The sequence below is a fragment of the Aquarana catesbeiana genome, linkage group LG03 (genome assembly GCF_042186555.1).
Source record: "Aquarana catesbeiana isolate 2022-GZ linkage group LG03, ASM4218655v1, whole genome shotgun sequence".
NCBI classification, from domain to species: Eukaryota; Metazoa; Chordata; class Amphibia; order Anura; family Ranidae; genus Aquarana; species Aquarana catesbeiana.
In genome coordinates, this window is record NC_133326.1 from 218,964,446 (window position 1) to 218,977,566 (window position 13,121).

At 43.4% G+C, this 13,121-nt stretch overlaps 1 protein-coding gene across 1 annotated transcript in view; it reads left to right on the forward strand.

The window, feature by feature from the left end:
* The first annotated feature begins 1,403 nt into the window (after positions 1–1,403).
* The window catches only part of LOC141131941 (V-type proton ATPase subunit S1-like), a 151,239-nt gene continuing 139,521 nt past the window's right edge, over positions 1,404–13,121 (forward strand). The window contains exon 1 of the mRNA XM_073619786.1: positions 1,404–1,592. Coding sequence (XP_073475887.1) covers positions 1,495–1,592 — 98 coding nt within the window. The 5' untranslated portion in view covers positions 1,404–1,494. The remainder of the gene's footprint in view (positions 1,593–13,121) is intronic.

The following is a 13,121-nucleotide window of genomic DNA, read 5'->3' on the forward strand; positions in this document are numbered from 1 at the left end:
CACCATGGGCCAGTGTTGGAAAAGCAACGTGTTGAAGCGTATGAGTGCTCCTCTGTCCCGGGGACAACTCGGTGGAGTTGGTCCTCCGAGTTGCATTCTGGGAGAGGGTATTTATGGGACAGACGCCATATTTTGGGGTCCGTTTTCAGCCACCTGCTGGCCCTCCTGGCCGACAGGTATGTGTTAAGAGTACCACCTTGTGGTCCTCCGTTCCGGAGGCCCACGTCACTGTGGTGTGTGGGTGGGCCCAGAAGCCTGTCTGGGGCCTACCACGGCAGCAGAGGAATGGTCCTGAGCTGTCTATCCTGTGTGAAGAAGCTGGACAACCGAGAAGATCCCAGGGGAGGACCCGTCATGGAAGGATCATGCAGAGTGCTGGTCTGGAGAGGGGCGTGGTGACTCGGTTGGAGGACGTATCCTGAAGTAGTCTTACTGCATAGTACTGCCGGGTTGGCTTAAAGGTTCAAGTACTGTGTCTGACATTCATCGCAAACCAATACATCCTGTGGCAGAGGATCGTACGGGTTTCATTCCAAACAAGTCTGTGGCAGAGACTTTTGTTCGTGCTACGTACTGGCTGCTAGACAAGTGAGAGATGTCTATCCAGGCAGGCAAAGATTAGATCCTACAAAAAAGGGGAGATTATTCAACTACAAGTGTTCAATTCCAAAGGATGTTCTGAAGAATACTACTGAAAGGTATTTGAGCTTCCCTGCAGCTTTCCTTCTGCCTCTTTCCTGCTACTTCCTTTATTTGTTCATTAAAGCATTGGAAAAATATACTCGAGTGTTCAGTTCTTGCATCGTCCAGAGGTAAACTCAACGGAACCCTAGACCCGGTGGCGGTGAAACAGAGGTGTCGAGAGTGAAGGTAACAGCCCGCTTTAAACCAGCAGCTCCACCGAGAGTTATTGCTACACTTAGAATGCATTAAGATAAAAATCCTGTTAGATGTAAAGGACTTTTAGAAGCACAATCTAATTTTAACATATTCTCAGGGCTGAACGCCACTCAATGAGACCAAGCTACTTGTGCTGAAAATAGAAATGGTTGTTTATTTTCAGAGTTTGTACTGGAGCTAAATTATGTGGTCAATCAGTTTATATATATGCTATGCCCAGGAGAGGTTTTTTTTTGTTACTGATAAGCAGCATGCTGTGCAGTATTTTTCTACCTTTTATTTACTTACATGCATTGTTTGCTAGTATTGGTAATGTAGTAATTAACCAGAAAAAAACTCTTTAAAGTAGAATTAGCAAAATATCCCAGTTTTTTTAAGGCATGCAGCTCTGCAAAGGGTGGAAACTGAAAGCAGCATCAGAACTGCCTTATTTATGGTAGAAACGCCATTCATTGTATTAATGTATTTACACAAAACAGTGAACAGAGTCTTGGTTTTAACCAGATACTAGAGATATAACCAGTTTTCCCCTGTACTTGGGTAGGATAGCTATATAGTATATGTTCATTCTGTAGTTCACTTCTACTTGCAAACATGCAGCTGGTGCTTGTATATCTGTCCCTGGTCTGTGTCTGCATCTCAGGAGTGACGTCTGTAAGTCATGTACCTGTACTTTTATGGTCATCTGAAAGGTAAGTAATACAATATACAGGATTGTATTTCAATGTAGCATACAGGACAATGGGCTCTACATGTAGACATAACTGGCTGGTTTAGTGCTTGTGTATTTGGTGGCTAACAATGAACATTTAATTTGGGTAATGTGAGTCAGCCATTTAAAAATCATTCACTGATGCCAGATCCATGTTTTCATTATATCTTTTAATACCCTTGTATAGTAAAATCAGTACCAACAGTGTAACCTATTGAGCAATATACATTTGATTAGACAGTACTCACATTTAATGCTATAGCAGTTCCAGATCAATATTTGATCTGGAACTACTAAGATTTCATATTGTTACCTATAGATGTTAGGATTCATATTACAATTGCTCACCACCCATTGTTCACTTGGATGAAACATGGGCTCTAACTCTGCTCCACTGAGCATATCTGTATTATTGCATTGACGCAGACCTGTGAATTGCGATCCCAAATATGGTTACAGTGAATGTCTGAGTCCAGAGTTGTTAGAGATAATACAATATTCAATAGGATTCTATTAGGGGGGAAAAAAAACGCATTGTGGGAAACAACACTATGGAAATGTGATAGAGGTCCTATAAAATGTAACACTGATATTGTGAGGCTGCAGCTTAAAACAGACTGAGCATTTCTGAATTATTAGATAATATTGTATCAAGAAAAGTGGGGGGTTACTCAAGCAGGATTATTAGATTTGAGCAGATAAACTTTTGTTCACTTGAGATACTCTGATGTAGTACAGTGGAACCTTGGATTACGAGCATGAACCGTTCCAGGAGAATGCTTGTAATCCAAAGCACTCGCATATCAAAGCGAGTTTCCCCATAGAAGTCAATGGAAATGAAGATAATTCGTTCCGCATTGACTTCTATTGCATGCAATATCGCATGTGGCCAGAGGTGGGGGTGGGGGGGGGTTGCCGCAGAGCCTCGGAAATACTCGGGGACAGCTCAGCTGAACTCGGAAAGCCCCAGAAACACTCGGAACTGAGTATTTCCGAGTGTTTACGAGTGATTCCGAGTATTTCCGAACGGCTCCAAACCGTTCCAAGTGTCACAGGTGGGGGTTATAACCCTGGACTCTGTCCAAAATGAAAAAAAAAAGCTTTGCCTATAGTTCTGATTTAAATCCTGGTTCACACTGGTGCGATGCGGTAAACCCTGCGATTCAGTGCCGGTTCCCACATCGCACCTGAAACGCACACTGGTTCACACTGACATCTGCGAATTGCTGGGGGTGTCAATGTAAAGTTAATGACACCACCAGATCGGTTCGCAGATTGTAGTGTGAACTGTCAAATGGTGCAGGAATCGGATCGCATAGATGTAAACACCCATGCAATCCGATTCCAGTGTGGATCCAAAAAAGGGCCCTACACCATTTTGGTGCGAATGCGATGTGATTTCAGCCATACAGTTTGTATGGCTGAATTTGCATTGCACAAACATCACATGTGATCTGCACAGCAATGTGGTGCGAATCACATGCAATGTCTGCGATCACATAGGTGTGAACCCAGCCTAAAGGGTAAACACTTTTTCTCAGTAATATTTTAGGCATAATTTTCAAAGTCTGCAATTTCTATACAATATTTGTAACTCTTGTCTAGCTATCTCATAGGACTGCAGTCATTTGGAGAATGGTCACTGTAATGTAATGCTAGAGAACAAGCCTAGAAAACTGCAGAATCAGCAATTAGCAAAAGGGTAAAGTTTCAAGTACAGCATGTTGTCAGAGGTTTGACAGGTTGGAAATATAATGTATAAAGACTTTGAAATAGGAATGAATAGCTGTTAAGGTCACTATACTCTCATGTCCTAGTTGTGGGTAAGGCATTTTTTCTGTCATTTAACAAATTGAGGACTATAGCGTATACAGTCTGCTGTAGCTATATTAGCTCTTTTTACTTTATGTAAAGCAGCATTACTGCTCTGTTGTTATATCTTTCAATGATTGAAAATTATATCAGTATTTTCTACACCAATAATGCTATTTTGAATTACAAAATTATGATTCTATTAGTTTTTATCAGTGCTCTATCTAGATTTATTTATTCCTGCAGGAATGCTATAAAAACTAAAATCAAAGCTCACCCATTCCCATGGGATAGCACAAAGTAGCAAAAAATATACAAATAAAGAGTCTGACAACACCAATAATTTTAAATGGTCATAACTGGCCACGGTGTTTATTTAAGGGTAACCCAGGTTTAATAATTACAATAACCAAACTTAAATCTCCGCATATTTAAATTTTCATATGCCTTAAATTAGCAAATACATCAAAACAAATACCTCTGTCCATCCAGACTAGACTGGATGACAACTCCTCTAAACAACACTGTGACATAGGGAAGGAGGGTGGGAGGGAGCGCGGTCCGTTCCTCTACAGGTAGCTGGAGCATGAGGGGAGAATCCGGCTTATAAAGGCTCCAGAATGTCCCGAATACAGACCCACCTACAAAAGCACCAATTAGCTGCTTGTTGCTGTGGGAGAAACTGCAGGAGAAACCAATAGCAACCGGAAATAGAAAAGGAGAGCAAGGCAAAACTGCCCTTTGTACTTATTGCAAGGGACATTACAAGGACTTTTCCAGTAAAAAGGGCTGTAAACACTATTACACTATTTGGCCAAACATTTGTAGACACCCGATCAACACATCTCTATAGGCTTGTTGGACATCCATTTCCAAAACCATTAACCCCTTCCCATCTACTCTGTAGTTCCTTTAAACACTTTCGAATACCCAGGGGTAAGAAACATCAGCGATCATGTGACCACTGTGGCAGAGATTACGTGATCAGACGTCAGTCCTGCTGGCTACCGATCTTTAGCCCTGACCCGGAGTTGTCTTTAACAACTCGGTCTCTGTGCTGAGAACAAGCAGTGAGCGCGCTCTCAGCACATAAACATCGGCTGCCCAGCAATGTGCAGCATGTAGGTGGTAAAGCCCACCCTTTTGCCGATGCACATATGTGTTGGGTTAAAACTGATTTTCCTGCCCACATCTGGTGTTATAACATCCTCCAGTCTCCTGTGCAAGTCCATTCAGCCAAAAGAGCATTTGTGAGGTCAGGTACTGATATTGGACTGGAAAGCCTGGCTAACAATCTGTGTTCCATGCAATTAGGTTGAGATCAGGGCCCAATTTCCTCCACAGAAACTCATCAAGCCATGTCTTTCTGTGCACAGGGGCAAGTCATTCAGAAACAGGAAATGGCTTTCCACCCCTGAACATAATAACTTGTAATTTTAAGCTTACTTATAGCCATATAGTATTTGTTGGAAAAGCCTTTTAGAACAGGGTAATTTAATGTCTCTGTCTTTTATGAGCAGTAATGAGTGGCAAAAAAATAGGATTGACAGAGGTTGCTATTGTAACTGGGACTCTGCTCATGGGGGGGACAAAGGATACACCTAGCCACATTTAAACACCTTACCATCATAATCATGAATAGCAAATGTGGGGCTGAATCTCTCTTACCTGAAATATGTGACCTATTGTGTAAAGAGAAAGCAGGTATAGCTGTGTGTTGGGGCATTAGGTGTTAAGTAGTGGTTTTGAGATTTGATGGTTTTGAGTATAGAAGGAAATATGATAGGCATTTGGCAAGTCAGCTGCATAGTTATAGTGGTTGAGGATGTTAACCACTTCAGACCCAGAAGGATTTGCCCCTTTAATGACCAGGCCATTTTTCACGATACCGCACTGCGTCACTTTAACTGTCATGCGATGCTGTACCCAAACAACATTGACGTCCTTTTTTTCCCACGAACAGAGCTTTCTTTTGGCAGTATTTGATTACCTCTGCGGTTTTTATTTTTTGCACTATAAACAAAAAAAGAGCGATAATTTTGAAAAAAAAAAAATAAAATTTTTTACTTTTGCTATAATAAATATACTCCATTTAAAAAAAAAACTAATTTCTTCATCAGTTTAGGCCAATATGTATTCTACATATTTTTGGTAAAAAAAAAAATCACAATACGTGTATATTGATTGATTTGCGCAAAAGTTATAGCATCCACTAAATAGGGCATAGATTTATGGCATTTTTATTATTTATTTATTTTTTTACTAGTAATGGCAGCGATCTGCGATTTTTAGCGGGACTTTTACATTGTGGCGGACAGATCGGAAACTTTTATGGGACCATTGACATTGATACATCGATCAAAGCTATAAAAATGCACTGATTACTTTGTAAATGTTACTGGCAGGGAAGGGGTTAACACTAGGGGGCGATCAAGGGGTTAAATGTGTTCCCTTTAGGAACAGCATATCTGTTTCTCCTCCTCTGTCAGAATGGGGATTTGTGTGTTTACATACACAGATCCGCGTCCTGGCTCTCATGCTGGCACCGGCCAGGCGCATCGGGTCCCCCAACGTGTAGCGCGTGCCTGCTATGGCTCTTAAAAGAGCACACGTACCAGTACGGCGATTTGTGGGAACGAGCCGACCTGCCTACGTATGATGACGGTGGCTTTTAGGCAAGTGGTTAAACAATAGGTATACGAATGAAGCCCGAGGGTCCTGCACAACCTCAGGAACCAGATATGCCAATATATGCCGCCTGTAATACTTGTAAAAGGAGGTCAATGGCATGTCATACTTTTGTGCAGTGACAATATACAGTATGTGTTTGTGGGTAATGCATAGATTAGCTGACTCTTCCAAAAGGAAGTCTGCTTAACAAGTGTATTATGTTTTCATATTTCTTGGACCTTCATTGTTATTTATCATATATAGTCTGTTTTTATTGTTGTGATTGCTTGGCATGTCCGGAACTGCAAGGTCCCCAGGATGATAAATGTTACTCCCAGTTGAGGGGACCATCTGGTCATGTGGCCGTGACTTTCTTTTGATGAAAGAAGCTCATTAAAAATGCATGGCACAACATTCCTTTCAAATCAATTTTTCATAAGCATTCTCTATTAAAAAGAGGCCCTGTATTATACCTTTTTATATCATTTTTCATAAGCATTTTTAGCTAAAAGAATGCTCAGCATTATACCTTTATTATGATTTTTATAAGAATTCTGTATTAAAAGAGGCCTTATATTTTTTTACCTTTTCACATAACATTTTGTGTTAAAGAACGCCCATTGCTTTTCCTTTGTAAATCAAGGACAAATATTAAGAGGACAATTGTTGCCCTTCTGATAAACTTATCTTAGTTTGCTAAAAGGACAGCCTCTATTTTAGCATTTTCCCCAGAGAGTTTGCTGTGCTAAAAGTAATGTAGTTGTGTAAGTGCTAGGTATAGTAAAAATTAACGTTTTAGCATAAAACAGAAAATTGTTTCATACTTACCATAACTTTCTTTTCCTGGTGCCTATCCATGGCAGCATATCTGTGACAAGCTCCACCTTGGCTCCTCCCTTAGGACAAGTGAATATTATAAAAGAAAAGGATTAGTGCACTCCCAGCATTCTACATAATATAGCATACTGAGGGTGAGATTGTATGCTGCCATGGGTAGGCACCAGGAAAAGAAAATTACGGTAAGTATGAAACAATTTTCTGTTTTCCTGATGCCTCCATGGCAGCATACCTGTGACAGATAACTAGCTGAAATGGGTGGGATGATGCATAGTAAAAGATTTATTATAAAAAAGGATTTAAAATAGCAAATGCTGGCCTGATAACCTGTCTGCCAGTTTCAACAGATAAGAAAGCTGCCGGGTCTACTCTGTAACATCTCGTAAACGCATGTTGAGATGACCATGATGCTCCCCTTTAGATTGTTTTGATGGATACGTCTGCTCTGGCTGTCCAAGAGGCAGAAAACAACCGGGTGGCATACAGCCCAACTGAAGAGGGGGTTCTAGACCCCTAGCCCTGTACGCCTTCTTTGATTATCCATGAAACTATTGTTACCTAGAGAAGAGATCTGCAAACTATGGCTTCCCAGCTGCTGCAGAACCACATGACCCATGAGGTATTTTAAAGCGCTGATATTCACAGACATGACTAGGCATAATGGATACTGCAGTTCCAGAATGGCTGGAGGGCCACAATCTGGAGGCCTCTACCCCAGATGATGCTTCTTTGCCCCTGGTTTTTATTATTTTTATTTTTTTTGGGGCATTACAAATAGGTTAGATGAAAGTCTGAAGGGAATTGTGGCTTGAATATAGTGTCTTATTACCAAAGTAGTATCGTCTTCGTGAAGAAGGTCGAAATTGGAAATGAAAAGATTGGCAGGGCGAAAGATATAAACTTATTCCAAACCTTGTCATACATATTGTTCGTTGAAGACTCCTGTGCTTTAAGCAGAGTTGAAACAACTCTGGAAGAACATTTTAATGATTAAAGCCTCTGTGTTTTACCATTCTAATGTGAAGGTTCAATCTGTGAGTATTCTGATGGGTGTGATGCCTTGAGCCAGAAGAAAGGCTATCAGAGGAATATTTACCTGAGGCTGGACACTAAGATATATTGCCTTAGGGAATCATGGGTCTCCCTGCAAATAAGGCAGGACTGTTATCACCGTTATTGTTGATATTGCAAGGCCAGAGGAGGCCTAAATTAGATTGCATGCCCAAGGACTTGACAGGACATCTATTGCTTCTGCCCAAGGGTGGGGTAGATGTAAAACAAACCTCTGCAGCTTGGTATTGCTTGCTGTAGCAAAAGAATGCAGTTCAGGAAAGATCCACTGGCCCACAATCCACCTGAATAACTTCGGTTGTAGGGACCATTTGTTGAGATCCAGGAATCCTTGGGATGGGTGATTGGCATTTGTGTTTAAGTGGGCTGGAAGATAGACTACTCTTAGGTCCTTCAGATTCCCCTCTGCCCAAATGAAGATGGGTTCCAATTGCCTTAGTAAGAAACTGTTCTGGTTTCCGCTTTGGTGGTGTATGTATGATATTGCAGCTCTATTGTCTATCCGAATCAGAACTGATTTGTCCTTGATCTAAGAGAGCAAATTCTGTCGATGTGAGATAAACCGCCTGGATTTCCAGGATATTTGTGATGACATCTGCCACATTGAACGCCCATCTCTCTTAAACCAACACCTGGTTGCAATGTGCCTCCTAGCCTATTACATTGGCGTCTGTGGTAACTGTGGTCCAGAAGACATGCCTTAATGGATGTGGCTTTACAGGCATCTCCCTCTTTGTCCACTAGTGCAGACCCCTGTGCATCAAACTTGTTTGATATATGGACTGAGATAGACGGTTTGCTCCATTGCTTTAGGAATTCTAGGTAAAAGGTGCCTGAGGTATCCATGTGTCCATGGGACCATCTGGATACAAATAGACAAAAATCCCTATTAAGTCAAGCTTGAGGCTCTTATGTAGAACCATGTCCTCACTCTCCTTACTTTCTGAATGATCGCCCACACTTTCTGAGATGGCAGGGACACTGTCCCTTTTGCAGTGTTTAATAAGGCATCTAAACTGGAGAAAAGATGACTAGTTTGATGATTTACCATCCAACCAAATCTTGATAGTGTAGGCCACAGCATCCACCTGTGTTCCACTAGCTGGGCTTGATCTTTTGATAAAAGGAGGATTTCGCCTCGTTAGTGATAAGAACGGAGACCCAGTTTTTAGTAAAGAAGCTTGGATAGTGATCCGAGCCCTCGTGAGGGCTCTGAGGGAAATGCAGAGGCCAAAGGGGAGACTCTGGAATTGTAGATGGACCTGGTCGACAAGAATCTCAGATACTTCTGTAATAGTTGTAGTATGGGTGCAAGTAAGCATCCCTGAATCCCCGGGTACCACTGCTGTTCTGGGGAATCAAGTTTGACTTTCCTCCTGTGACGTGGGAAATGGCTTTCTGTAACCTTTCTTCAAAGAGTGATTTACCATAAAAAAACGGTATTTATACTAATTTTGTTTTGACACAGTGTCACAGTGTAGTTCTGACATCAATACCCATATGGTTATCACAAATAGTGACATTGATCTTGCGAAGTATCGAATTGTATCCATCGCTGTCTCACCGGTGAAGTCTGCTGAGAGCCATAATTTGTCCAAAGCCTTGACAATATTTTCCCTAGGGACATTCTGAATCACTGTTTTCGTTCCATACCTGCAGGGCTTTGAATACAGATGATAAGGCAATTGCTAATTTCCAGGCGTTTACCCACCATTAGGTAAGCTCCTTTAAGTTGGGGACTAGGGATGAGCTTCGAGTTCGAGTCGAACTCATGTTCGACTCGAACATTGGCTGTTCGCAAGTTCACCGAACAGCGAACAATTTGGGGTGTTCGCGGCAAATTCGAATGCCGCGGAACACCCTTTAAAAGTCTATGGGAGAAATCAAAAGTGCTAATTTTAAAGGCTAATATGCACGTTATTGTCATAAAAAGTGTTTGGGGACCTGGGTCCTGCCCCAGGGGACATGGATCAATGCAAAAAAAAGTTTTAAAAACGGCCGTTTTTTCAGGAGCAGTGATTTTAATAATACTTAAAGTCAATCAATAAAAGTGTAATATCCCTTTAAATTTCGTACCTGGGGGGTGTCTATAGTGTGCCTGTAAAGGGGCGCATGTTTCCTGTGTTTAGAACAGTCTGACAGCAAAATGACATTTTGAAGGAAAAAACTCATTTAAAACTACCCGCGGCTATTGCATTGCCGACAATACACATAGAAGTTCATTGATAAAAACGGCATGGGAATTCCCCAAAGGGGAACCCCGAACCAAAATTAAAAAAAAAAAATGACGTGGGGGTCCCCCTAAATTCCATACCAGGCCCTTCAGGTCTGGTATGGATATTAAGGGGAACCCCGGCCAAAATTTAAAAAAAAAAATGACGTGGGGTTCCCCCTAAATTCCATACCAGACCCTTCAGGTCTGGTATGGATTTTAAGGGGAACCCCGCGCCAAAAAAAAAAAAAAAAAACGGCGTGGGGTCCCCCCAAAAATCCATACCAGACCCTTATCCGAGCACGCAACCTGGCCGGCCGCAGGAAAAGAGGGGGGGACAAGAGTGCGGCCCCCCCTCCCTCCTGAACCGTACCAGGCCACATGCCCTCAACATTGGGAGGGTGCTTTGGGGTAGCCCCCCAAAACACCTTGTCCCCATGTTGATGAGGACAAGGGCCTCATCCCCACAACCCTGGCCGGTGGTTGTGGGGGTCTGCGGGCGGGGGGCTTATCGGAATCTGGAAGCCCCCTTTAACAAGGTGACCCCCAGATCCCGGCCCCCCCCCTGTGTGAAATGGTAAGGGGGTACATAAGTACCCCTACCATTTCACGAAAAAAGTGTCAAAAATGTTAAAAATGACAAGAGACAGTTTTTGACAATTCCTTTATTTAAATGCTTCTTCTTTCTTCTATCTTGCTTCATCTTCTGGTTCTTCTGGCTCTTCTGGTTCTTCTGGTTCTTCCTCCGGCGTTCTCGTCCAGCATCTCCTCCGCGGCGTCTTCTGTCTTCTTCTCCTCGGGCCACTCCGCACCCATGGCATGGGGGGGAGGCTCCCGCTCTTCTCTTCTTCTCTTCTTCTTTTCTTCTCTTCTTCTTTTCTTCTCTTCTTCTTTTCTTCTCTTCTTCTTTTCTTCTCCTCTTCTCCTCTTCTCCTCTTCTTCTCTTCTTCTCTTCTTCTCTTCTTCTCTTCTTCTCTTCTTCTCTTCTTCTCTTCTTCTCTTCTTCTCTTCTTCTCTTCTTCTCTTCTTCTCTTCTTCTCTTCTTCTCTTCTTCTCTTCTTCTCTTCTTCTCTTCTTCTTCATTTTCTTCTCCGGGCCGCTCCGCAATCCATGCTGGCATGGAGGGAGGCTCCCGCTGTGTGACGGCGCTCCTCGTCTGACAGTTCTTAAATAACGGGGGGGCGGGGCCACCCGGTGACCCCGCCCCCCTCTGACGCACGGTGACTTGACGGGACTTCCCTGTGGCATTCCCCGTGACGTCACAGGGAAGTCCCGTCAAGTCACCGTGCGTCAGAGGGGGGCGGGGTCACCGGGTGGCCCCGCCCCCCCCGTTATTTAAGAACTGTCAGACGAGGAGCGCCGTCACACAGCGGGAGCCTCCCTCCATGCCAGCATGGATTGCGGAGCGGCCCGGAGAAGAAAATGAAGAAGAAGAGAAGAAGAGAAGAAAAGAAGAAAAGAAGAAAAGAAGAAGAGAAGAAGAGAAGAGCGGGAGCCTCCCCCCCATGCCATGGGTGCGGAGCGGCCCGAGGAGAAGAAGACAGAAGACGCCGCGGAGGAGATGCTGGACGAGAACGCCGGAGGAAGAACCAGAAGAACCAGAAGAGCCAGAAGAACCAGAAGATGAAGCAAGATAGAAGAAAGAAGAAGCATTTAAATAAAGGAATTGTCAAAAACTGTCTCTTGTCATTTTTAACATTTTTGACACTTTTTTCGTGAAATGGTAGGGGTACTTATGTACCCCCTTACCATTTCACACAGGGGGGGGGCCGGGATCTGGGGGTCACCTTGTTAAAGGGGGCTTCCAGATTCCGATAAGCCCCCCGCCCGCAGACCCCCACAACCACCGGCCAGGGTTGTGGGGATGAGGCCCTTGTCCTCATCAACATGGGGACAAGGTGTTTTGGGGGGCTACCCCAAAGCACCCTCCCAATGTTGAGGGCATGTGGCCTGGTACGGTTCAGGAGGGAGGGGGGGCCGCACTCTCGTCCCCCCCTCTTTTCCTGCGGCCTGCCAGGTTGCGTGCTCGGATAAGGGTCTGGTATGGATTTTTGGGGGGACCCCACGCCGTTTTTTTTTTTTTTTTTTGGCGTGGGGTTCCCCTTAAAATCCATACCAGACCTGAAGGGTCTGGTATGGAATTTAGGGGGAACCCCACGTCATTTTTTTTTTAAATTTTGGCCGGGGTTCCCCTTAATATCCATACCAGACCTGAAGGGCCTGGTATGGAATTTAGGGGGACCCCCACGTCATTTTTTTTTTTTAATTTTGGTTCGGGGTTCCCCTTTGGGGAATTCCCATGCCGTTTTTATCAATGAACTTCTATGTGTATTGTCGGCAATGCAATAGCCGCGGGTAGTTTTAAATGAGTTTTTTCCTTCAAAATGTCATTTTGCTGTCAGACTGTTCTAAACACAGGAAACATGCGCCCCTTTACAGGCACACTATAGACACCCCCCAGGTACGAAATTTAAAGGGATATTACACTTTTATTGTTTGACTTTAAGCATTATTAAAATCACTGCTCCTGAAAAAACGGCCGTTTTTAAAACTTTTTTTTGCATTGATCCATGTCCCCTGGGGCAGGACCCAGGTCCCCAAACACTTTTTATGACAATAACTTGCATATAAGCCTTGAAAATTAGCACTTTTGATTATTCATGTTCGTGTCCCATAGACTTTAACGGTGTTCGCATGTTCGAAAGAACTTTTTTCCTGTTCGCATGTTCTGGTGCGAACCGAACAGGGGGGTGTTCGGCTCATCCCTATTGGGGACTATTCGTCTGTCTAAAGGATCCTCAATTGAGGCTGAACCATCGGTTGGTGAGATAAAATTCTTTGGTATACGAACCACTGCCGCATCTACCTCCAGTGGACCATCTGGCATTGCAGAGTCTTGTTCTGACA